Genomic DNA, 24,422 nt, shown 5'->3' with positions numbered 1-24,422 from the left:
CCCTGCCAGACTTACTGAATCAGATTTTTAGGGGTGGGGCCCAAGACATTTTTTTTTAACACCTCAATATATCAGAGACTAAAGCTAATTAGCTACTTTCTACACATTCATAGTAAATTATTACCACAAAAGCTTAAGCATAATGCTACTATCACAGCTAGATGCTTTTAACAGTCATAGCATTACCTGGTAGAAAGCTATCCTTACTTCAGAGGTAATTTTATTTAGATAAGAAGGATGATTGCCATAATAACAACAGACCACAGAAACTAGTTAGTACATTTTTTCTTAGGACAGTCTGTGAAGAAGAGCTTAATGTGTGGAGAAGCTTTAATATAATTTTCTGCACCATGTGCTAACAAAAAAATTTTTTTAATTGAAGTTTCCTAAATCCTATATGCTATGGGGGAAAATATAGGTTCTACTTACATGTTTAAGAATATGGAAAGCAGAAACTGTCTTTAAAATTTTTCTTCTTTGTAATTAGAGGCTTTATGTTGATGATTGTGGAATAAAACTTGTATTTGTTGGACTTAGAGCTCTTAAGTTTTTTTAAATGTATTTTTCAGGCTCCACTGTCTTTAACGTCCTCAGAGGAGTTTTGGAGGTGGTAATTGGTGTGGCAACTGGATCTGTTCTTGGATTTTTCATTCAGTACTTTCCAAGCCGTGACCAGGTGAAAAAATAATATGTGGGAAAGTTGTGCTCTTAAATATCATTGGGAAAACATTCTAGAACACTTCCTTCAAAGACAGATGTGAAGGGCATATTTGTGCAAGTGGTCCCTCATTTTAAAATTGCTTAGTGCCATCCATGAGATTTATGAAGTGGGCTCAGTACGGAAGATTTTAATGCAGTCCTGTAATGGGTTTCTATTTTATATTCTGTACATTTCAAATTTCATTGTAAAACAAATATCAGTTCCAAAGTAATAGGATATGCAAGTTTTTTAAAGTTCATAATACTCAACTAAACCCAGATGTGTAGTAGCTTTTTTGTACCCTTTTTTAGTATCAAAATGCCTTAGATTCTAGCCAGGCCTGGTAGTCCCAGCTACTCAGGAGGCTGAGGCAAAAGGATCCCTCTGGGAGTTTGAGTCCAGTCTGGCAACATAGCAAGAGCCCATATCTAATACATACATGCATACACACATACATAAATCAGTCAGTCATCATCTAGTGCCACTTTGTTCAGTACAGTAGCCACTAGCTACACGTGACTATAGCAGATACAGAACATTTCCATCATCACTAAACATTATGTTGGAAAGCACTGCTCTACTACAACCCACAAAATAGTTCATAAAGAGATTTCTATTACTATGACCATTTTACTGATAAGGAAATTGAGGCTTAGGCAGGATAAGTGACTTGAACAAAGTCACATAGCTAGAAAGCAGTGGAACTGGGAATGAACTCAGGTAATTCACCTTCAGAGCTTGCATGCCTTTGCCAAGTCAAGCACTTTTAAAGACCTACTTTCTAAAGTGATCAAGAAGTTTAAAAGCCTGGACAGGGAAAAGTAAAGGGAAAAAGGTACACAACTCTTAGACTTTAAAACAACAGCAATAAAAACTACTGTCAGTCTAGAACCTCTTAAAGCTTCCTGGTTTTCAGAGATTTAGAAAGAAAAACCAAGGGGGCATCAAATTTAAAACAGTAAACATAGAACCTGAAAATAATAGAGATATATATTTAACCTTCACACAAATCCTATGATGTAAATGCTTTCAGGAAACAAAGCTTGGAGAGGTTAAGTAATGTGACTACTACATACGCCAACAATGTATAAAAGATATAAGTTTAACCTTGGTCTGTCCAGCTCCAAAGCTCATGTACTTTTTTTTCTGCTACTTCATTAAGTCCTGTTAAATTCTGCATTGATAACTGCAGAGGAAAAGAACTGGTGTTCCTGAAAGAAGAGTTCACCTTTGCAGTGTGCTAACTCTGCTTTTGTTGAAGAAAAGAAAGTAAATGTTAGGTAGTGCACTTGTTTTGTCTATTTATATAGACATTTTAATTTTTATTTTCTTTCTAAATCCTAGATATGGAAAAAAATCAATCGTTAAAAATCAGGGATTTGAAATAATGGAGCAAATGAATTTTTTTCTCCTAAAGGACAAACTTGTGTGTAAGAGAACATTCCTTGTGCTGGGGTTGTCTGTGCTAGCTGTGTTCAGCAGTGTGCATTTTGGTTTCCCTGGATCAGGAGGACTGTGCACGTTGGTCATGGCTTTCCTTGCAGGCATGGGATGGACCAGTGAAAAGGTGAATTTAATTTTAAGTTTTTCTGCTCATGACTCTTTTCTAATGAGATTAAGTTTGCTTTCCAGATACTTTCTTAGTATCAAATTAATAAAATATTTCATTATAAAAGCTGTATTATATGCATATGCAAATGTATACCCAATGTTCATCTTTTTTTTCTCCTTACACATTAATCTATAACTTGATGCCTTTACTTAAAATATATCACGGTCATACTACCGTAATGCCTTCCTTATTCTTTGTAATGACTACAGAGTATTGCATTTTATAGATATTTACGTTGTTTCTAGTTTTCTGCCAAGATAAACAGTGCTTCAATAATATATCCTTACATACCATATTTCATAAACTCTGAGTCTGTCAATTGTAAAAAACACAATTATTTCATATGCCATCAAGAAAGAAAAAAATTAGTGCCAATTAAACTATAACATAACATTCTAATTTCAGAAATGTTAAAATATAAAAATATGTATCTTAAAATCAACAAAATATAGCATATATTTTAGTTTATACAATAAATTTCTAGAAATAAGATTGCTCTAGGAAAGAGGACTCATATTTATTCTTTTGATACTGTCAATTTGACCTTTTAAAAGACTGTACCAATTTATATTTTTACCAATATTATGTGAGAGGATCTGTTTTTCTGATCTGAGTATAAGTCTTTGAGATATTTGCTGATATGAATTAAAAATATATCTCATTATTATTCTGATTTTCATTTCTTTATGGGCAATGCTAATCATGTTTTCATATGATTACTACCCAGTTTGTTCAAAAGCCTTTGCCATTTTTATGAGGTTGCTTTGGTTTTTCATACTGATTTTCAAGATTAAGAATGTTCATTTCGTTTATATGTATTATGGAAATTCACTGATTGTCATTTATTTATTTTAATTTCCAGATGCATTTTTGTAGATTTCAACCTGATAGGATCGTATGCTATTCTGCTTAACAAAGATGTTGGTGACCTAAAATAAATGCAGCTGTGTCATTTTGAGATAATCTTATAAAGCCTGAAGACAGCTGTTCAAAATAATTAAACTTAAATAATTAAAATAATGCCATATGAAAAATATGGAAACGTTATAAATTTTGAAATGAGATACATAATCATAACTCAATTAAGTGGATCTCTGTGGGGATCTTCCATAGATAACATTCATTTTGGGTAAATAACATTCATTCTCATAACAGTGTAACAGAAATGCTTTCTGTCACCACCTCTTTAAAAATCTTTGCAAATTGAAAGCAACTCATTATATTATATTGTCATGGGTAAAAAGATAAAAAGGAATTAATAAATTTTTATTGCTACTCTGTGTGGCTCTGTATGAGGCACTAAGTGGATGTGGTCATTTATTTTCACAAAAATACCTTTGAAAAAGTATTATGATTTCTACTTTATAGAAGCTATGAAGTAGAAAGACTTAAATAATATGTCCAAGGTCACAAAATTAGAAAATGGCACTGAGATTTAGGCTCAGATTTATTTGACTCCAAGGTGACTTATACTATGCTGTAGTACAACTGTAGCATTATTGTACGTGACACAATTTTATATTTTGACATCTGTTTGAGTAACACCATGTGTATTAAAACATAATTCTAAACTTTTACAGTTTAAAATTTAGTTTCTAAATTCATAAATGATAGGATAAAAAGAGTAAACAATGAGAAGGAGCAGTATCATTGAAACAGAGCATAAAAAAGTAGTTTTAGCAACAGGGAAATCAAGGAGAGACTGATACCTCCAGCAAGTGGGCACTGGATAAGAGCACAGAAAGAAAAAGGAGGGAAAGGGAAACTGTAATCACTTCCAATTACACTGTATTCAGAGAAACTGTAATGTGGTTATCTAGAAATGATTCTTATAAACCAAACCATTGTTCCCTTTGTTTACATTTCCTGTAGCCCTGCTACATAGAATGTCAATGTAACCCCACAACCAGAAAGATAACTATTAACATTTTTTTAAATATTTACGTCTAGTGACTCTCCTATGTGAATCTCTTTATCTACACACATGGATGCACCATAGTTGTTTTTTTTTTTTTTTTTTTTTAGCCCATTCCTTTATATATAGTTATAAGGTTATTTCCAATCTCTGCTACTTTAAATTGTGCTGAAATGATCAGAAATTGATCACTTCCTTAAGGAATATTCCTAACAGTAAAATTTGGGGGTCAAATAATATGAACATTTTGAGATTTTTGACACATATTACCAAACTGCTTTCTAGAGTTCTATCCATTTACTTTTCTTCCAGTAAAATATGAAGTACCTGGCTCATTACAACTTCACTTTAGAATAGTTTTCTCAAACTTTAGCAGAATTACCTAGAAGGATTGTTAAATTAGAGTTCTGGGCCCTACTGCAAATTTCTGATTTTAGACCGTGGTGGAGCTTGAGAATTTGTACTTCTAATTAATTTCCAGATGAGACTGATGCTGCCAGTCTAGGGACTACACTGTGAACCACTGGCTTAAAATATTATTACTTTTAGGCCAGGCGCGGTGGCTCAAGCCTGTAATCCCAGCACTTTGGGAGGCCGAGACAGGCGGATCATGAGGTCAGGAGATCAAGACCTCCTGGCTAACACGGTGACACCCGGTCTCTACTAAAAAATACAAAAAAAACTAGCCAGGCGAAGTGGCGGGCGCCTGTAGTCCCAGCTACTCGGGAGGCTGAGGCATGAGAATGGCGTGAACCTGGGAGGCGGAGCTTGCAGTGAGCCGAGATCCGGCCACGGCACTCCAGCCTGGGCGACAGAGCGTGACTCCGTCTCAAAAAAAAAAGAAAATTATTCCTTTTAATCTCTAGCCACACTAATAGGTAAAAAGTTGCATCTTGTTTATTTTGTGTTTCTTTAACAGTGAAATTGAACAGTTTTTCACATAGTTAGCCACTTGTATTTTTTTTCTTTTTCTTTGATAGGTCTTTTGTTCATTATCTTCCAAAGCATAATGTGTGTTGATTGTCCATCTGTAAGATACACCCCCAATACACACATCTATATAAGTGATGACACAGTCTTCATTACTCTGGGCTTATCTTTTATACAAAGCATATTCAATGACTCCATTTTCTTTATAGGCAAATTCATTTTAGTTTTGACATTATGAAAAACCCACAAGAAGATACGTTGTAACTTTTCTGTGTTTTCCTGTGTTTTGCAATATATAAGCCCATGTCTGATATTCAACTAAAGTGTTATAATCAAAATATAAATTGTGGCCTTTGTCTGCACTTTAGAAATAAAAAATAATTTGATACAGAAATCTTTTTAGTCCTTCTACTTTCATTACTATTCTGAGTGTATGAAACATATTCGAGGACTTCTGTTAAACGATTAGTCCTAGCAACAAAAGTCTAAGTAATCTTTGTACCTTTTTATATTGTTCACTTTTAACACTTAGATATTTTACATTTTAATGTAGTCAGATCTATCAGTCTCTTATAATAGTTTTAATTTTTTTGAAGAGCTCTTTGTTAGTGAAATGTATGTTATTTATTCTTAACAATAATCTTGAAAGGTAAATATTACAGCAACTTTTAAAATTAGGATACCAAGGCTTACAAATACTAAGTGTATTGTGAAGGTCAAAAATATTTGACCAGAGGACAAAAAGTAAGTGGCAGAGCCAGGATAAGAATATACCATTTGAGGCTGGATGCGGTGGCTCACACCTGTAATCCCAGCACTTGGGGAGACTGAGGCAGGCGGATCATGAGATCAGGAGCTCGAGACCAGCTTGGCCAACATAGTGAAACCCCATCTCTACTAAAAATACAAAAAATTAGCCGGGCATGGTGGTGTGCGCCTGTAGTCCCAGCTACTCAGGTGACTGAGGCAGAGAATTGCTTGAACCTGGCAGGCGGAGGTTACAGTGAGCCGAGATCGTGCCATTGCACTCCAGCCTGGGTGACAGACCAAGCCTCTATCTCAAAAAAAAAAAGAAAAAAGAAAAAAAGAATACACCATTTGAATATATCAAAATGGTTCCTCAAAGAAAGGAAGGAAAAGTAATGTTTATTGACTCTGTCATGTGGCAGGCACTCTCCATATCTTTTCTAATTTAGTACTCAGGAAAGTTCTTATTCCTGTAGGAACCAAACCAAAGTTCTGAGTTTGGATTCCTCTTCTTACCTTATTCTAAAGGATAGCATAGGGCCAAGAGCTCCGACTCCTCAGGCCAATCTCAACTCTACAGCTTTTACTAGGTGTGTTTGACCATGTACAAGTTATCTAACTTCCCAGTGATGATGACAAACAACTTCACTGACTGGAGGATTAGGTAAAATAACCTATACAAGGTTTAAGATTTCTATGATTAAGAAAAGTGCTTAATCATAGAATACATTCAGTAAATAATAACTCTTATTATTTTTATAGTTACCTCCAGAACAGCATGATATCATACTAAGAGCATAAGATTTAAAATATGGAGATTGGGATACCAATCCCAGTTCTACAACTTTCTAGCTGTATAATCCCAAGCAAGTCATTTGCCTTCTCAAATAGTTTTCTCAACTCTGAAGTGAATACAATAATCATCTAAAAAATTGCTGTAACTATTATGTGAGAAAATGAAAATGACACACTTGTCAGTTCTATAGTGCTGTAGCAATATTGTTGACAAAGAAGGTTGATATGACAAACTGCTGAATATATTAATAGTAAGTCCTCATTTTAGCACTGTCAGTAGGTTCTCAGAAGCTGCACCTTGAAGTGAAAGGACAAATAACAAAACCAATTTTACCATAGGCCAATTGATATAAACAAGAGCTAAGTTCCTAAGGCATATTTCTGGTCACAAAAACATCACCAAACTTCTGAGTAAAAAGCAAAACACTGTGAATATTAAACATTGAAATAATTGTGATCTACACATACATTTCAGAAAGGTTAATAAAAACAAGTAAGATAATAGGCCTGAGCCTATCCCAGAGGCTGAGGGCACAAGGCAGGCACCAACCCTACACAGGATGCCGTCCCATCACAGGGTGCATTCACACACACCCACACTCATTCAGATAGGGACCATGTAGACACATGAGTTCACCTAATGAGAACATCTTTGGGATTTAGGAGGAAACCAAATTACAGAAAATGCTTTCAGATATGGGGAGAACATGAAGAATTGATTTTTTTTTCTCATTATTGGAGAGAAACAATGTTGAAAGAAACGACATTATTTGAGGACCTGGTGTATATATTGCAGATCCTTAAATTGTGTAATTATAAGCATTGAAATGTCGTCCAAAAATATAGCTTCTTTTTAGTTATGAGAAAATCTGTTCTATGTAAATTCTTAGGCAGTATAACAGGTACTGCTCAATTGCCCTCCAAAAAAGCATTATCAATTTGCTGTCCTGTCAAGTGGTGAGTTTCCTTACAAAGTCAATGAATACTTTTCATTATTAAAACGTTTTAGTATTTTTCCAACGTGGTGTTCCCCCTTGAAAAAAATAAAAAAGGCATATCAATTTAATTTGTGTTTCATGATTACTCAGTTTTAGTGTCTTAGATTTTGTGACTATTTGTAGCTCTTCTTCTGTGAATTAGTTGTGCATATGTTTTGCCCATTTTTCTTTTTTTTTTTTTTCTTTTCGGCTTTTATTTTAGTTTCAAGGGGTACATGTGCAGGTTTGTTACATGGATAAATGGTGTGTTGCAAGGGCTTGGAGTACAGATAATTTTGTCACCCAGGCAATCAGCATACTATTTGATAGGTACTTTTTCAATCCTCACCCTCCTGCCACCCTCCACTTTAAAATAGGCCCTAGTGTTTATCAGGCCCTTCTTTGTGTCCCTGTGGACTCATTGTTTAGCTCCAACTTATAAGTGATAACCGTGATATTTGATTTTCTGTTCCTGCATTAATTAGCTTAGGATTATGGCCTCCAGCTCCATCGATGTCACTGCAAAGGACATGATTTCATTGTTTTTTTATGACTGCATGGTATTCCATGGTATATATGTACATAGTGTATATGAGTCCTTGACACATTGCTTGTTCTTGTTGGCTTTGTGACATATCAGATGATTGTAAGGGTGCAGCTTTATTTCTGGGTTCTCTAGCCTGTTCTTTTGGTCCATGTGTCTGTCTTAGTACCAGTACCATTACTGTTTTAGTCACTGTAGCCTTGTAGTATAGTTTGAATTCAAGTAGTGTGATACCTCCAGCTTTTTTCATTTTTTATATCTGCATAGTATTCAATGATGTATCTGTACCACATTTTATTTATCTGTCTACTGTTGATGGGCATGTAGGTTGATTCCATGTCTTTGCTATTGTGAATAGCACTTTAATGAACATACACGTGCATGTGTCTTAATGGTAGGATGATTTCTGTTCCTTTGGGTATATAACCAGTAATGGAATAGCTGTGTCAAATGGTCGTTCTGTTTATTTGAGAAATCTCCAGACTGCTTTCCACATTGGCTGAACTAACTTACATTCCCACTAGCAGTGTATCAGCATTCCCTTTTCTCCACAACCTCACCATCATCTGTTATTTTTTTACTTAATAATAGCCATTCTGTTGGTGGAAGTGTAAATTAATTCAACCATTGTGGAAGACAGTGTGGTGATTCCTCAAACAACCAAAGACAGAAATGCATTTGACTCAGCAATCTTATTACGGGGTATATACCCAAAGGAATATAAATCATTCTATTATAACCACACAAGCATGGGTATGTTCATTGCAACACTATTCACAATAGCAAAGACATGAAATCAACATAAATGCCCATTAATGATACATTGAATAAAGAAAATGTGGTATATATACCCCATCGAATACTATGCAGCCATGAAAAAGAAGATCATGTCCTTTTCAGGGACATAGATGGAGTGGCTGGCCATTATCCTTAGCAAACTAACACAGAAACAGAAAACCAAATACCACGTTTTCACTTATAAGTGGGAGCTAAATGATGAGAACACATGAACATGTAGAGGAGAGCAACACACACTAGGGCATATTGTAGGGTGGAGGGTGGGAGGAATAGGATCAGGAAAAATATAACTAATAGGCTTAATACCGGAATGATGAAATAATCTGTACAACAGATTCCCATGACACAAGTTTACCTATGTAACAAACCTGCACATGTGTCCCTGAATTTGAAATAAATTTTGCAAAAAATTAAAAAGTATCAAAAGATGTACAGTTATGTTTCCTTTGATATTTGGTCACCCAGTTTACTTCCAAAAGCTCAGATATTGTGGTTAATTTTAAATATTAAAAAAATAATAGCCATCCTGACTGATGAGAGATGGTGTCTCATTTCGGTTTTGATTTGCATTTCCCCAGTGATTAGTGATGTTGAGCATTTTTATATGCTTGTTTGCTATATGTGTGTCTCCTTTTGAGAAGTGTCTGTTCATGTGCTTTGCCCATTTTTTAATGGAGTTGTTTTTTGCTTGTTGATTTGTTTGAGTTTCTTAAACATTCTGGACATTAGACTGTTGTCAGATGCATGGTTTGCAGATATTTTCTCCTGTTCTAAAGGTTATCTGTTTACTCCATGGGTAGTATCTTCTGTTGTGCAGAGCTCTTTAGTTTAATAAGGTCCCACTTGTCATTTTTTATTTTGTCACATTGCTTTTGGAGTCTTCATCTTGAAGTCTTTGCCTGGGCCAGTGTCCAAAATGGTATTTCCTGGATCTTCTAGGGGCTTTGTAGTTTTCGGTTTTACACTGAAGTCTTTCATTCATCTTAAATTGATTTTTATATACGGTGTAAGGAAGGGGTCCAGCATCAATCTTCTGCATATGGTTAGCCAGTTATCCCAGCACATTTTATTGAATAGGGGGTCCTTTACCAGTTGCTTGTTTTTGTCAGCTTTATCAAAGATCACATGGTTGTAGGTGTGCAGTTTTGTTTCTGGATTATCTAGCCTGTTCTATTGGTCTATGTGTCCGTTTTTGTACTAGTACCGTCTGTTTTAGTTACTGTAGCCTTGTGGTATAGTTTGAAGTTGGGTAGTGTGATGTCCCTGGATTTGCTCTTTTTGCTTAGTATTGCCTTGGCTATTCGTGCTCTTTTTTGATTCCAAATGAATTTTAGAATTTTTGTTTCTAATTCTGTGAAAAATGTCATTGGTTGGTTGATAGGAATATCATTGAATATGTAAATAGCCTTGGACAATATGACCATTTTAACAATGTTGATTCTTCCTATCCATGAGCATGGTATGTTTTTCCATTTGTGTCGTTTCTGATTTCTTTTGGCCGTGTTTTGTAATTCTCATTGCAGAGATATTTTACCTCCCTGGTTAGCTGTATTCCTAGGTGGTTTGTTCTTCTTGTGGCGATTGTGAATGAGATCACGTTCTTGATTTGGCTCTCAGCTTGTATGTTATTGGTGTATACAAATACTGATTTTTGTGCATTGATTTTTTTTATCCTAAAACTTTGCTGAAGTTGTTTATAAGATCTAGAAGCCTCTGGTCAGAGACTATGAAGTTTTCTAGGTATAGCATCTCTATATTATTCTTGATATAGTATTTCTGGGTATAGTATAATCTGTGAAGAGAAATAGTTTGACTTCCTCTCTTCCTAATTGCATGCCTTTTATTTCTTTCTCTTGCCTGATTGCTCTTGCTAGGACTTCCAGTACTCCGGTTAAATAGGAGTGGTGAAAGTGGGCATCCTTGTCTTATTCTGGTTCTCAAAAGGAATGCTTCCCCCTTTTGCCTATTCAGTATGATGATGTTGTCTCTGGGTTCATTGCCCATTTTTCTATTACAGTCTATGTCTTTTTTTATTGATTGGCTAATGTTTCTTATTCTGTTATACATGATACAGATATTTTCTTCTAGTTTGCACTTTTTTGGTTTATGTCTTCTTTCTCCACAACACATTTTAATTTTACTCTAGTCAGTTGTGTCACTGTTTTCCTAGAGTCTTTTCCATTATGTGTTACAAAGTTAGTTCTTGTATCAATTAGAGTCCCATGAGGATAGAGAAATCACATAGTAACTGGAATAGGGAAAGTTGATTATTAACCAAACCAGGGATTCGAGTAACAAGATATTGGCTAGTAAGATGTGAAGACATCCTTAAAGAATATAGGAATAGCTATGCCTATGGCTATAATAGATCATCCCCTTAAGCCTGTCCCCTCCTCATTCCTGCCTATAGGGCTGAGATCCAGACTTTGTCAGAGCCTAGAGAAGTCGCTGTGGTGCTGTGCTTGCAGAATTTGCTGAAAATCTACCTTCCCAATTTGCAGGAGATCCATCTCCTAGGGTGCATGGGGAGGTATCTTGATCAAGAGAATCTGCTATGAAACTGCCCCAGGAGTATGCTAGGGAACCTAATGGCCACTAGGTGCTGCTGGCTGCATGAACTGTAGGACCCTGATACTGGAAAAGCCACCTGGGATGCAGGAACCTAGAGCTAAAGCCACCAGTACATGCTATAAGATCTTGCTAGGAAGAGCCATAGAAACCAGGAAGAAAAGCACCTTCAGCATGCAATATCTCTTTAGCACACTCTACTGACAAAGTTTAACATGGTGCTACCTGGCAAAGGAAAAATATTTTAAAGGTCCAGCTGCATATTCTGTGGAGCAACAGTGAAAGAGGAATTGGAGATAATGGGTAATAAAGTGATAAATTGCACTGATAATCACTTTAGTAAACCTGGATTTTACTCTTGTGCATGATTTGAGATAATCTTAAACAGTGTTTTTTTGTACAGATAAAGCTGGAAACAATTTAAAGATCTGTCAACAAAGAAATGATTGAATAAACTATGGTACTTCCATACTGTATATTACTATGCAGCAGTAATAGGGGCATATCTACATATATGTACCAATATTGCAAGCTCTGTGAATCATATTGTTGAAGGAAAGGTGACATAAAATTTTAAACTACAAAACACTACTATATATTACAATATGTATACACACATGCACACACACACACACGATGTATTCAGAAGTAGGAGTCCTCATAAGATTATAAGAATCTTTTTATTAACATCCATGTGCAAACTAATATTTAGTATGCCAAAACACCTAATGTATCTTAACTGTATTAGAAAGAGCTTCATGCAATTTTTTTGCTCTGTTCTAGCTAACCTTTTAGTTATAGATGGCACAGAAATAAAGCTTATCTCAGGCCAAATAATTCAAACCTCAAATTAATAAAATTCTTTGCATTTGTAACTTCACATAATAAAAATCTGTGTGTGTTTTGTTGTTCTTTTAGGCAGAGGTTGAAAAGATAATTGCAGTTGCCTGGGACATTTTTCAACCCCTTCTTTTTGGACTAATTGGAGCAGAGGTATCTATTGCGTCTCTCAGACCAGAAACTGTAGGTAAGAATTTAAAAGTGTATTTTGTTAAAATTCACCTTTTTTGGTCAACCTACTTACCAATAAAATCTACTTTATATATTCAGTTGAAATATCTCCAGTTGGTATGTGTACAGTGGTTCCTATTGTCAAAATTATATAAAAAGTTAATTATGATCTAAGTTTTTTAGAGTAGTTGGTTAGAAAATAATGCTTGTTCATCTAAGACAGTATATTTTACACATTTAATATTGTTCCTTGTATATAAAAGTGACACTGCTGACCACTACCCAGAAAATTCAGGCCTTACAATTCTTTTTCCAAGGGTAAGAATATTCATCTAGCCTTGTCCTGAACAAGAGTGAGAATTTTAAAGACAACTATTTAGTTCTATAGTTTGTACCCATGGGATAGAAATGCCTGGTTGTTCATTAATTATTTTATTTATTCATACATTCAAAAGCCATCATATTAAAACTCTCTTGATTCAAAACACTGCACTTAAAAATTAATTTGCATACATGTACTCATTATTTCCTCCTTTCCTTCCATTACAGTATTCTTCCATCCATACTAGGAATCCCATCTCTGGCTACCTCCTTCCGAATCTTCTGTATGGATTCTTTCCTTTTCTCGTACATCGTAAATATCCATATCACAATTTTCTTCTCTTCAGAATTTAGTCTCCAGTCTCTCTTACCTTTAAAAAAAAAATGCTTCTCTTCTGACACATGCTGCAACATGGATGAACCTTGAGAACATTATGCTAAGTGAAATAAGCCAGTCACAAAAAGACTAACCCTGTATGATTCCACTTACATGAGGTATCCAGAGTAGTCAAACTCATAAATGGTACTTGCCAGGGGCTGGGAGTAGAGGGAAATGGATAGTTGTTGTTTAATGGGTATAGAGTTTAAATTCTGCAAGATGAAAAAATTCTGGAGATTGGTTGCATAATAATGTGAATATACTTAATGATACTAACTATACACATAAAAATCATTAAGATGGTGAATGTTGTGTGTATTTTACTACAATTAAAATAATGTGTATTAAAATAATATGTTAAACTTATATATATAAAAATATATATATATAATTTCTCTATTTCACTTTCCCCCATCTCTACCATGCTACCTCTCTCATCTTCTTTTCAGACTTTTCAAAATAGGTCACTACATTCCCCTTTCCACTTCAGTTCCCATTTCCTTCTATACATTTTAGCGCAGCTTCTGCCTATCACACAACCTGCCAAGCTCTCACCAAGGTAATATTGCTAAATCCAGTCTTTGCTTTACTTGATCTCTCAGCAGCATTTGCTGCTTTTGACCCTCTAACACTTCTTTATATTAAGTTCTTAAACTTCTTATTTCCCAGGGCTGTTTGAGCCTTTCCTTACACCACATGTAGCTTAAACGCTGCCCTTTATCAAAGTTCTTTCCAAGGCCTTCTGTGCCTCTGGCTCTATATCACTTCTCTAACCTTATCTATACTAGTGACATCAACTGTAAACTGTATAATTCCAAACTATTTATCTCTAAATCAATATATCCAGTTGTTGATTGGACAGCACCACTTGTATGTCCTGTTAAACTTCAAACTCAGGTAAAACTTCCTTCTCATCCTCTTCTCAAACTTTCAATGTTTCCTTCTGGGAATGGTATCAACTCTTTATCTTGTACTTCAGGCTACAGATATTTTTGAATACGTTCCAACCTTGAAGAAATACCTTTCAACAAAGAACCACAGAACTTTCCCATAAAAAAGCCATCTGGCAGATTTACAACGGATCCTCCCGCTATGTCTATCTGATGTTTTATCAACCCTTTGAATTTGAGAAAAGTACTTATCCTTTCTGAGTTTCTGGTTTTTTCAACTATAAAATAATACTTATCCCACAGGTTGTAAGGACTAAGTAAAATAATACATTTAAAGCTTAGTACAGCACTTGGCACAGAGTAAACACTCAACAAATGTTACTTTTTAAAAAAATCACGCTAATACTCAGGAGTCATCTTAGCTGTACCATTCTTAGGTCCAGTAGCATGCAGCAGCACTAGTCACAATCCCTTGTTTGGCAAATGATGATGAACTTGTCTTTATCAACAGAGTTCTACAGGACTACATGGAGTAGCTGTATATGTTAACCAGGGATAAATGGGACCAGTACGACCATTACACATCAGTATGGTGAAACAGTGGTAGACTGCCAGTGTCTGTTTTGATTGGTCACTGCCCAGCCAGCTCTGATTGGCTAATTCCCTCCATACTGGCTCATAAACACTTTGGATATCACTTCTGGTCTTATACCCTGTAAAGAATTATTGACTTTTTGGGTGAAAATATTACTTTTCCCTCTTTTATGCCCTCAGTTTGTTTATACCTCACTTCCTGTATAATCTACGAATTAGTTGTTTATGTTTCTGTCTTCCTCTGACTTTGAGGCAAAGTCTATATATTGTACATTTATGTGTACCCAGTACTTAGTTTAAAGCTTATTACTTATCATTTAATCATATCATTTAATAAATTCTTCTTACACACATGAAAAAGCATGGTCCTTGCTATAAAGCATAATACATATATAACATTCAAATCTTCCATGTAAGAATTCAAATATGCTTAATTTCTGGTTTTAATCTAAGGAAACACCTTATTTTAAACAAATAGCCTGATTGATCCTTAATATTAATTGTTTTTATATATTCTGCCTAAATATTTTTGTATTTGTAATTTTTTAATGCTTTAAAAATTATTTCTGTTGATGGTTATTTTGAATTAGTTACCACGAGATACAATTTCTCTCCTAGTATTTTATTATTTCTAAAAATTGAATATTTCTTACAGGCCTTTGTGTTGCCACCGTAGGCATTGCAGTATTGATACGAATTTTGACTACATTTCTGATGGTGTGTTTTGCTGGTTTTAACTTAAAAGAAAAGATATTTATTTCTTTTGCATGGCTTCCAAAGGCCACAGTTCAGGTATGATGGATAGGATGGCTTAGTATTTTAACTGCTATTTCTGCATGACACCTTGAAATATTGAATCAGAGAGCTTGTTTAAATTTAGTGAAAATAAATAATTGAAGTGGATGTGTGAAAAGTTTATCCTAATCTATTCTTTAAAACCTGTATTTTTGGTATATTCATTCCTTAAATGTGATAGCTCATTAAATTTCCTTAGATCACCAGGGTACAAGTAAAAATCCAGTAAATCCCTATTCTACTAGAAAGCAGTAGTAACAGGAGAGAAGAGTTTGAATTTCATCAGTCAGCACTCTCTAAGTCACCCAAGGAAAGAGTTGTTAACTCTTTTCATGTTAATAGCTTCCAAGAAAAGAATAAAATAGAAATAACATGGCCCCCTTAATGTTTGGAGATATTTTAATGTTAATATGATTGATGATCAGTTGAGCTTGACCAGAGTCTTTGTATGTAATGGAGAAAAGATTTATTGAAAAACAACCTAGAAAGTAGTTTATTGATTTCCTAGATTATTAGTTGATATTAATTATTCAAAACTCACTGAACTTCCTGGCAAATGTCTCATTCACTTAACCAAAAATTTGTGCATTCTAATAAACATGTGATAAATAAAGCTATTATAGATAGGTGCTTGAATTTGTTGACCATGCATTTGTTAGAATACCTATGATTGCTAATTAAGTTAGAACTATATAGATTATGATTTGTTGCAAATGTGATGTATCTTTGGTTGTATATTTTCAGACTAATTACATCAAACAACATTTAACTGTTTTGTCCCAGATTATTTTATAATTAAATATTCAAATTTCTGTTATTAAGGAATTAAAATCAAGGTTTTTCACTTAGGAGGCTTTGGGTGATGTGTATGCTCAGTAATTATATTCCAGATTTCAATTATATGCTCTTTGCATTTGGGCATTACTCCAGAATTTCCCCCACCCCATCAGACTTTCAAAAATGTCTGAAACATAATGGCTAAGAGTTCTATAAAAAGGTCTCTGGACAGCAATGTGACCAACCAAACTTCAGGAGTTCTATTGTAGAAGGGAAAGGGGGCATTCAGGTTTTTGTGAGCAATTAGTAGTTTCTGCCATTGTGTCAGATGCACACTTTTCTTTTTCATTGTCTTAGAGGCTTACATTGTTCTCTGTGGAATAAGGGAAAACCAGATTAATTAATACATTTTTCCCATCTGCACTGATAATATTGCATTTTTACCTCTACAAGAAACCGAGAATTTTCATAATACTTTCCAATAGATACATTCCAAATAAAATATTTCACCAACTTGTGAGGCAAAGAGTTGACCAAATACCTAATAAAATCAGCTTCAAGTTGTCAAGGTGTCCACTATTTTCATGTTTCATGATGTTTGACAATGAGTTTAAGCTCTAAAGTAATATATATTTATTTAAAATTTAACAGTTTTCAGTAGGTATCACTGCATGTTTTTCATCTTATTTTTTAGTTCCAGATTCCTAAAGATAAAAGGAGATGACCAATAATTTTCATTTTTATTCAGGAAAAATTTAGTACATAGAACTTTATGTTATATTTAATTAATATTAAATTTGCTTTGTGTTTTGAAATGTATTTTACTGATATTTATGTAACCCTACCTTACACAGATAGGTACAAATGAGTCATCAGTATGTTCCCACACAAGGGCAGAGAGAGTTTTTAAATCATCAGAACCAAGCTGAGCTGGGCACAGTGACTTACACCTGTAATACCAGCACTTTGGGAGGCTTAGGAGGGAGGATCACTTGAGGCCAGGAGTTCAAGACCAGTCTGGGCAACACAGCGAGACCCTGTCTCTAAAAAAGTAAAAAAACAAAACAAAAAAAAACCTGCAATACACTTTGAAAGAAGACTAAAAGAACTTTCTTAGTTGAGCAAAAAACCAAGCAATTTGCTTTTGCAAACAATAAAAAAATTCATTTTTTATATGTGCTTGTCTTATCATGATTCCATCTTTACCCTTAAACTTTTATAGGCTGCAATAGGATCTGTGGCTTTGGACACAGCAAGGTCGCATGGAGAGAAACAATTAGAAGACTACGGAATGGATGTGTTGACAGTGGCATTTTTGTCCATCCTTATCACAGCCCCAATTGGAAGTCTGCTTATTGGTTTACTGGGCCCCAGGCTTTTGCAGAAAGTTGAACATCAAAATAAAGATGAAGAAGTTCAAGGAGAGACTTCTGTGCAAGTTTAGAGGTGAAAAGAGAGAGTGCTGAGCATAATAATCAGAAAGCTGCTACTTTTTTCGAGATGCACATTGAAATATGTAATGTTTAAGCTTAAAATGTAATAGAACCAGAAGTGTAGCTATTTCTTTAAACAGCATTTTTAGCCCTTGCTCTTTCCATGTGGGTGGTAATGATCTATATCACCAACCTTAATCTCTCTACCTTTTTTTTCAAACACCCCTTCATCATCCATCTTAATTTGCATAAGGACATATCTACTTTAATGTACTACCACAGTTTACAGTTAACATGGGAAAGACCAGCTTCAGTATCCTCTTCAGCTAGGATTGCTCTAACTTTTACCTCTGACAGTTTCCTGATTCATATTTGCCCAGGCTCTGATGCTTTGAATTGGTTTTGGCTCCTCTTTTTTGGTTTTGTTTTCGTTGTTAAACATCATAATGCAGTCGCTCATGAATTTCTACCCTCGTTTCCCTGATAATCTGCCTTTTCTCCATTTCTCCTTCCCTTACTATCTTTCTTTAAATTACCGTGACTGATTGGTCCCACTAAAATTTTAAAGTACATGAAGTATCTTCATTAGTTCATCCTCTTGCCCCCTCCAGATGTCAAAAAACTTTATCCTGCCCCCTAGCTGACCACGCAGATTCCTTTATTTCAGCTGCCCATGTGAGTCTACCTTCCCGTAAGGAGTGCCCTAATCCAGCCCCTTTTTTATTTGTTTCTTATGACCCATATCTTTAGGCTCTTCCCATTTCTAGTTGGGAGATAGGTAAGTTTCAAATCTATGCCAGTCTCATGAATATTACATTAGGGTAATGTGCTATAATGAAGAAACAAAAAATACAGTGCTTAAAAGAAAATAGAATTCTATTTCCCTCTAATGAAACTGGCTGGTTGGTTAATACTAACAGGGTTACTCTGCTCATGACGTCTGCTCAGAGTCCCATGTCTTTCTGTCCTGAAGCTCTGCCATGTCCTAGCTTAGGACATGGCTTAACTTATTTATGCCAGAGGTTGCAAACATTTTTTGTGAAAAATCAGACCTTGGCGATGACCTTGAGCAGTAGGATATAAATAACTCCCACAGGCTTAGCATTCTAATAATGGAACACTAGGCATAAATGGGTTAAAAATGGATCTCTACCATGTCTCCATTCTATCAAGAAAAATGCAAGTATAGCAATGTATTTTTGAGGAAGGGATGTGGAAGTTGGACACATCTCTTCTCCTACATTTATTGGTAATGATCATATCCAGCTGTGAGGCAACTAAGTGTTGTCTCTAGGTAAGCATTCATACCCCTAGGAGGAACGGAACATCAGATTTTCGGGGCCAGAGTTTCCACTGTGTTGGATGTTACCATCACTTAGTAGCATATTCTTACATGCAAACAAAAGCTATTGAAAGACATTGCCTTAAACCAAAAGAGTGACTTCTGTGGCAGTAATTTCAGAAATTGTGACTTGCCAGGAGAGAAAATATTAGAAGAAAGACTTACCTGCATAGGTCATATTTTATCCTACTTTGTAACAGGCCATCTCTGCTTTTGTGTATCACTTGTTAAGTTCCTCTTCACTCTAGGTCATCTTCTGTGTAGTTACTGAAATAATCACATTCACATACAGTTTACAGTTTTTATCATGCTATCTGTGTACCTGAAGTGCTTATTATATACTTGTCATATCCTATCTAAACTCCTCGACCTGGAATTCAAAGTTCATTTTAATTTTGAAGCAGATATTAAATATGTATTAGATTAATGAATTATGAATATCCTAATCCCACCAACTTGATCTGCGTAAATAAAGCCCGTCCATTCCTCTCTTCATTAGACTTCTGTTTGAGCCCTATCCACCATGGCTTTCACCTCTATTCAAAACTAGTTTAATATTCACTTCTCCTAAATAGCCTTTAATTTTATGTCAGCTTGACTTTGGTTACCTATGGTGCTGTATTCCTTTAATGTTTATGCTCTTGGTTTGGACTTGATTAATTTATACCAGAGGTCAGATAAGTGTTTTGAACTGAACTTCATTGGTTAAGTGCACTTTGCTGGAAGCACCATAAACTTAATAATCATCTGGTCCTCTATTTTTCCTGGCTTTAAAAGTAGATGCATCCAAAAAATACTTACTGAAAGCTTTTGAGATCCAGGCACATCATCAAGAATAATATTGTCCCTGTCCTTAAGGATTTAACAGTCCAATAGAGATGACAGACAATTAAACAAAAGAATGCAAAACAATATGATAAGTGCTATTATGCAGGAACTACAGGGGTGCTAGGGATCTCGTGGCAGGAGCATTCAATCAAACCAAGGGTGGTGGAGTTTAGGCACAGCTTCCTAGAGAAAGTAGGGTATTGGCTGAGGGATGATTAGGACTTAGCCAGCAAAACGGATGTGAGACCAAAAAGTGTTACACTTCATGCTGTTTCCCAGGTCATCAATGGCATTTTCTCCAAGTAACAGGCTTGGAATATTTATTAACTTATACAAAATACAGTTACTATTACTAAATGAGAATGCTGTTGAATATGTTTAGGGCCCCTAGGAAAATTAGAAATGAAAGTCCACAGAATATAGAAATGATTGAAGGACACCTCAGACAGCCACTGCCAATAACTGTTTCATTTTGCAGGTCATGCAGCAAGCTCTTTTCTACCTCTAAGAGGGTAGCCACCATCTAAATCTCTGTGACTGCCCAGTGCTGGCCTTTTGACTTCCTCTATTGGATCTCTGAAATTTGTGCCTATTCCTGGAAGCTCTTTGTAGGAATTTATTAATTGCTATAAGACTATGTTGCTGTTATATATCATGGAGCTGGTGAGGTCAAGAATGACAGAGGCTGACCATTCAGCAGGGCTCACCATGTGAAGGCCAGGGTTTGTTGCCACATGGAAAGTCACATCTCTTGACTTGGTTGGTGAACTTAGGGTTAACCTGATAGAGTACTGACCAACCCAACCTATCCCCACTTAAACCACAGATAGAAACAATTACTCTAACTTTTGGGCCCCTAATACATACTTCTGTCAGAGCACATATAACACCTTTTAAAGTTTATTTACATGTTTGCCTCTTATTAAACGAGCTCCCTATGGGTAGGAACCTTTTCTTAGTTATCCTTGAATCCTCAGCATTTTTCACAGGACATGGAACACAATAGACATTTAATAAACATTTACTGACTAAATCTGAGAGTAAGGGGATCCTCTCTCAATATCAGAAAGCTACTTACCACACAACAGTTTGGATCTTAGTCTGCTTAGTCTATCTTAGTCAGCTTGGGCTGCTATAACAAAATACCATACACTGGGTGGCTTACACAACAGAAACTTATTTCTATTAAAGGTTGGAGGTTCAAGATCAGGATGCCAGCATTGTTGGGCTCTGGCGAAGTCTCTCTTCCTGGCTTGCCAGTGGCCACCTTCTCACTGTGTCATCACATGACGCCGAGAGAGAGCAAGCAAGCTCTCTGGTGTCTCTTCTTATAAGGGTACTCTGATCATATCATGAGGGCCCTACCCTCATGACCTCACCCAAATCTAATTGCCCTCCCAAATCCTCATATCCTAATACATCACATTGGAAGTTGGGGCTTCAACATATAAATCTGTGGGGAAGGACATAATTCAGTCCCTGAAAGAAGTATCGTATTTCTCAGGACAGTATTTTCCTCTGTGGTATTAATTCCCAATCACCTTGATTGACCTTGATGTCCTCAAAATTTCCTCAGGTATACATTTGCAAATGATCTCACCCACTACATTCTTTAAAAATAATATTGATTATTTTTTCTGATTATAAAAAAACATTTTCATTGCAGAAAATTTAGAACACAGAAAAATACAAACAAAACTGAAACTACTTTAATATCAACATCTATTTTATTTTGATTCTTTAAAATTATACTGCAGTTTTGGGGGATGTATTTTCAGAAAGATATCAACTGAATTTGTTGGGTGAAAGGCAACATAAATACTTCATATTTGACTTTTATGATGCTCTGCAGATTAAAGAATTTTGTTGTATATAATGAATGCTAAGCCTTCATGTTTACATTCAGATACTCATTTTGCAATGAATGAAACAAACAAATCCCTGCCTTCATGGAGCTGTTTTTAAAATCCATTTACTCCCTCACTCAGAATATATTATAACATGCCTACTGTGTGCCAGGTCTTGTGCTAGATACTAGGGAATACAGTGATGAACAAGATATTCAAGGGCTTGGTTTTCAATAGAACTTGAATTCTAATGGAAAATTGACCCTGTGAGGAATACAAATATGAACAAAACATGATACTTGCCTTTAAGAACCTTAGAAGGAAATAAGATATGTACAAATAGCTATAATCCAAGTGAATAATTCAAAAGTGTTTTTAGTGTAGAAGTTGAGGAAATCTTAGAGGAGCTAATACTTGAACTAGATCTTGAAGAATGGAGAGGATCTGGACGGATGGGGTAGTATTAGGGAGTAAGGTGAAGATGGGAACAACTAATGTGGGAGGCTGGCATATTAGCAAAGTTTTGAAAACAGTAAAGCCTGGAGCATAGAAATTGATTAGCACTTGAGACTGATGAAGAGAATTAGAGATAAAACTAGAAAAGAAATTTGGCACTGAAATCATACTAAATAGATCATTGGCCAAATTTTTATTTTTATTGAAGTACTTTCAGAAGTATGAAAATATTTATGTAGAAAGTTTTAAAACTTTTTTTATCATGTCAAATATAGTTTTTAAAAATTGCTCTCAGTTAAGATTCTCCTTATTCCTCAAAAGCTTTTGCTTTCTATGGCCTTGTTGCAAATATAATTAATTTACTTATTTTTAAAATACTATTAATTTTTATAAGAAAAGTTATCAGATAATTATTTAAATTTTTTATTGGTAAATTTTCATTATATTGTCTCCCAATGAACCACTATATTTTGTCAATGTCTCAGAACATTATATTTTTATATGAATCATTTATGTACCTCTCTGTAACAGGTGGGAATTGCTTCATGGCATTTGGGGAACATGTAATATATTTATAGTTGACTGACTCAAATCCAGCCTGAGCCCTCTGGCCTGTTGAGAATTCCAAAACTCCATTTGTTGACGTGCCCTCCATCTTCCTTACATGGACCTTAAAGCACTTACCTGTCCAGGAGCCCATTCCTTCTAGAGCGTAAGAGTAGTGCCCTGGAGGCAAACAGACTCCTAGCAAAGGTCTTCCTTCCCAGCTCTACCATTTGTCTCACCTCCCATTATCTTTAGGGATCTACCTGCTTTTCCTATGAGTACAAAACATTTCCTTTTCATGAATACAAAACATTCCCTTAATCCTGTAATCATGAAACCCTGTCTACTCTCCTGAAATGAGGAAGAAAATTAAATCCTTGCTGAGATGTGTGTATCACGTTGAAGGAGGGAAGGTGTTAAAAACAATAAAAAGGGCAGGGATGTGGTGGCTCATGCTTGTAATCCCAGCACTGTGGCAAGCCAAGGCGGGCAGATCACTTAAGTCCAGGAGTTCACGGCCTCCTGGGCAACATGTGAAACTCCTCTCTACTAAAAATAAAAAAATTAGCCAGGGGTGGTGGCGCCCGCCTGTAGTCCCACCTACTCAGGAGGCAGGAGGATCACTTGAACCAAGGAGGCGGAGGCTGCAGGGAGCCTAGATCGCACTCTGACCGGGGTAATAGAGTGAGACCCTGTGTCAACAACAACAACAAAACCAATAAAAAGATAATTTCGTATTTAAGTTACCCAAGAAAGAACTGTAATTTGAATCAGATCTTAGATGATGACTAAGAAAAAGAACACTCCGGTAGAGGAATTAACGTTAGAAACCACACTGAGTCAAAAAGGAATCCAGTGTTCAAGAGTAAACATTGTTTTGAGTGTCAGGAGAAACATTAGATAGGAATGGGCCGTTTATCTTTCTAAGAAATTTGCACTTTCTCCAATAATGGTTGTTTTTGTCTTTTATAGGAAGCGTGGATTATATTCCTGGAAACTTTGGGACTGAAAGGCCAAAGCTTCTGGGTCCACCATCAACGCAGCTCTGCTTTCATTTCTTTCACATACAACTTTCCACATAAGATTTCAGGCGGGGGAAAAAAACAAACAAAAAAGGTTTTATATTGATAACAGTATATTGTTTACTTTGTACACAGTGTCTTTGTTCCAGACACTTGCTGTGTCTCATTGCACCACCACAGCGTCCTTTAGAGATGAGAAGACAACCTCAGGGAGATGATGTATTTGCCTAGGTGCCATAGCTAGCAACTGACAGTGCTGCAGTTTAAGCTCAGGCCGTCTTGGGGAGAGACCGTGCTCTTTTACCGTTGCACTTCAAGCTGACTTTAGGGGAAACAATCTGAGTTTTGACAAGTTTACTTCTGGCACATGCAGTCCCGAGCACTGCTTTTTGGCTAAAATGCCCAGTGATGTCAACTCTGTCCCTGGATTTCTACAACCCGATGAGTCAATATTCAGAAGAGACGTCAAAAGGAAAGGGTTCAATAGACAGAAAACACACCAGACAGTCCCGGGAGCCCCAGAACCCTGGTCTCTGCCGGCGCGGGCGGCCAAGACGTCACTTAAACGCGCTGCCGCCCCCTCGCCCCGCCCCGC

General features: G+C 35.8%; 1 protein-coding gene across 4 annotated transcripts in view; it reads left to right on the top strand.

The window, feature by feature from the left end:
- SLC9B2 (solute carrier family 9, subfamily B (NHA2, cation proton antiporter 2), member 2) overlaps positions 1-23,936 on the top strand; it is a 57,071-nt gene extending 33,135 nt beyond the window's left edge. For 2 of the 4 annotated variants that reach the window (XM_011992284.1, XM_011992285.1), the window contains 6 exons: positions 570-676; positions 2,118-2,267; positions 12,505-12,613; positions 15,437-15,573; positions 17,576-17,799; positions 23,778-23,936. In XM_011992284.1, the coding sequence (XP_011847674.1) occupies positions 570-676; positions 2,118-2,267; positions 12,505-12,613; positions 15,437-15,573; positions 17,576-17,797 (725 nt within the window). In that variant the 3' untranslated portion in view covers positions 17,798-17,799; positions 23,778-23,936. Of the gene's footprint in view, positions 1-569; positions 677-2,117; positions 2,268-12,504; positions 12,614-15,436; positions 15,574-17,575; positions 18,682-23,777 lie in introns of those variants that run through there. The other 2 variants (XM_011992286.1, XM_011992287.1) reach the window with 2 other exon arrangements.
- The last annotated feature ends 486 nt before the right edge of the window (positions 23,937-24,422 follow it).

This window comes from Mandrillus leucophaeus, unplaced genomic scaffold (genome assembly GCF_000951045.1).
Source record: "Mandrillus leucophaeus isolate KB7577 unplaced genomic scaffold, Mleu.le_1.0 Scaffold409, whole genome shotgun sequence".
Taxonomy (NCBI): Eukaryota; Metazoa; Chordata; class Mammalia; order Primates; family Cercopithecidae; genus Mandrillus; species Mandrillus leucophaeus.
Note: the sequence above shows the minus strand (reverse complement) of the source record. Positions and strands in the feature narration are given on the sequence as shown.